At 39.9% G+C, this 2,707-nt stretch overlaps 1 protein-coding gene across 1 annotated transcript; it reads left to right on the plus strand.

The window, feature by feature from the left end:
- The first annotated feature begins 548 nt into the window (after positions 1 to 548).
- LOC123082888 (probable indole-3-pyruvate monooxygenase YUCCA11) lies at positions 549 to 2,201 on the plus strand. The gene is made up of 4 exons (XM_044505104.1): positions 549 to 1,160; positions 1,483 to 1,716; positions 1,803 to 1,874; positions 2,022 to 2,201. The coding sequence occupies exons 1-4, from the start codon at positions 549 to 551 to the stop codon at positions 2,199 to 2,201; spliced, it is 1,098 nt and encodes a 365-aa protein (XP_044361039.1).
- The last annotated feature ends 506 nt before the right edge of the window (positions 2,202 to 2,707 follow it).

The raw sequence follows: 2,707 nt of genomic DNA on the forward strand, positions 1-2,707 counted from the left end.
GTGACAACCACGATCTTTCAATACAAGTACTTCCCCGTCCCAAATTACGTCTTCAAAATGGATAGAAATGGATGTATCTAGAACTAAAAAATATGTGATACATCCATTTCTGCGACAAATAATTTGGATGGAGGGAGTATATACTAAACATATCCTTATCCCGTATGAATTTTCATTGATGACAACAGGAACGGAAAGAAATTCTAAAGAGATTTTAGTCTAAACATATCCAAAGCCGGTTGATAAGTTTCCAAAAAAAACAATCGATCAAGAGTGTGTTTCCTGTCTATTTTGTATCCTCTGTAATGTATCAGGACATGCTTTCACACCAACGGTTCCATATTTAGACGGAATACTAGTACACACCAGGATAAGGCGTCAATAAATCTTTACCTTTTTCATTCCTCATTCTAAATAGATTGACACATGAAACATACCAGTATATATATATGCCCATATATGCATCCAAAGATTCATCGAGCAAGCAAGTAAACACTCCAGCCTACCATTGCACCCATCCCACAACTTTGTCAACTCTTCTCTTTGAAATGGAGAATGTTGTAGTGTTGGTTGTTGGCGCTGGGCCAGCAGGCCTTGCAACAGCAGCATGCCTTAGCCAATTCTCAATTCCTTATGTAATTGTCGAGCGTGAAAGTTGCAGCGCGTCGCTTTGGCGCAACCGCGCCTATGATCGCCTAAAGCTGCATCTTGCAAAGGAGTTCTGTGAGTTGCCACACATGTCATACCCACTAGATGCTCCAACATACATACCAAAAATGTTGTTTGTGAAGTACTTGGATGACTATGTTGAGCGTTTCAATATTCAACCCAAGTATCTCACTAGTGTGGAGTCATCCACATTTGACGATGACGAAAAATGTTGGTCCATTGTGGCACATGACATGGCAAAGAGCACAATAGTCAGGTTCACAGCGAAGTTTCTTGTTGTGGCAAGTGGTGAGAACAGTGTAGAGAATATTCAAATGATCCCCGAACTGCAAAGTTTTCTGGGTGATGTCATCCACTCCTCAAGCTTCAAATCAGGCAAGAGCTACTCTGGCATGAATGTATTGGTCGTTGGATCTGGCAACTCTGGAATGGAAATTGCTTATTACCTTGCGGCCCATGGTGCCAATACTTCAGTCGTTATACGAAGCCCGGTATGTACACGCGCTATATATTATTTTTTGACCTGGAAACACTAGGGAATCCCCCACCCCCACCCTACGGGCACTATATATTTTCAGTGGGTACATTGCAATTTCTTATTATAACCACCACTAGATGGATGCAATTTTTCAGAGTTATTACTAGAAAGTATTTCATGGTATAGAGCGATAGACTATTTTTATTACATGCACAAACAACTAAGCAATTAGACGAACTACAATGAAAAATTAACTCTTGAAAGAAGATGATTCTATGAAATTTTATTCGATGATGCAGGCTTCAAAAGAGATGTGACAAGTTTTGTGGTTGCAGATTCATGTAATGACAAAGGAACTAATCCGGTTGGGGATGACACTTGCTCGCCGCCTTCCACTGAATCTAGTGGATAACCTCCTTGTGATGGCGGCAAATTTAATATTTGGAGACCTGTCGAGGTATGGCATTAGAAGGCCAAAAATGGGTCCAATGACCCTCAAGTCAAAAACGGGTCGATCCGCTGTTATTGATGTTAGCACTGTTGGGTTAATCAAAAAAGGTATCATCAAAGTAAGTATATCTTAACATGACATAAATGTCATAACATATGTTGTCTTTATATGCCAAGTTATCAATATTCTATTCTTCTCCTTCAGGTACAGGGGAGCATTAGTAAGATCACGGGCGATATAGTTGAATTTCAATGCAGTAAAAAGATATCATTTGACGTGATTGTGTTTGCAACTGGATACAAAAGCACAGCAAATATATGGATGAAGGTAACAACATCGATGTTTGAATATGTCTGAGTTTGTTTTCTTGGTGCAACAATTGTTAAATCTGCTAACAAGTTCTATGTTATTTTTTTATCCTAGAATGGTGAGAGCATGTTAAATGGCAATGGACTACCCATCAAAGAATATTCGAATCATTGGAAAGGTGAAAATGGGCTCTACTGTGCTGGGTTAGGAAGGAGGGGATTGGCTGGTATTGCAGCAGATGCCAAGAATATCGCCAATGACATCAAATCAGTGATAGGCGCCATGTCCAGCTAAATTATCAAACAGTGAATGCGTCTTCGATAATGCGATGCCTTCCATCACTGGGCTCCTCAACAAGATCAAGGATGAGATCCAATGATGGGCTAAGGCAGGGGCACAAGGCCCACGGGTTGTTCTGCACCAATCCTGGGATGTCCACTGTGTTGTATGATGTACTGTAAAATTAACCTCCTAGGAGGACTATAACTTCCCCCCATCCTTCCAATGCAATGAACCGAAAAGGTCATTTGCGTTTTCTCGATTTGTTTGTTTATCTTTTACATGTAGTTTACCAGGGCTAGTGTGCTAGACGGTTGATTCTTTGAAAAATCTATCCACCGCCACCTGTGTATCTATCTTCATCTATATTTGGTAGAACTAGATTTTTTCTTATGCCAAGGTTCATATGTGCCAGGGACTAAGCATTACTTTTATAATATAATCAAGGGATTTATACTCACATGGTGCATAGAGCTTTGTAATTTTTATCGAACAGTTACCTACAGTATTTTATTTACTTG

This window comes from Triticum aestivum, chromosome 4A (assembly GCF_018294505.1).
Source record: "Triticum aestivum cultivar Chinese Spring chromosome 4A, IWGSC CS RefSeq v2.1, whole genome shotgun sequence".
NCBI lineage: Eukaryota > Viridiplantae > Streptophyta > Magnoliopsida > Poales > Poaceae > Triticum > Triticum aestivum.

Coding starts and splice junctions, on each gene's coding strand:
- LOC123082888 (XM_044505104.1), top strand. CDS start 549: ATGGAGAATGTTGTAGTGTTGGTTGTTGGCGCTGGGCCAGCAGGCCTT. Junction 1,717..1,802: donor TCAAAAAAGGTATCATCAAA/GTAAGTATATCT, acceptor CTTCTCCTTCAG/GTACAGGGGAGCATTAGTAA. Junction 1,875..2,021: donor GTAAAAAGATATCATTTGAC/GTGATTGTGTTT, acceptor TTTTTATCCTAG/AATGGTGAGAGCATGTTAAA.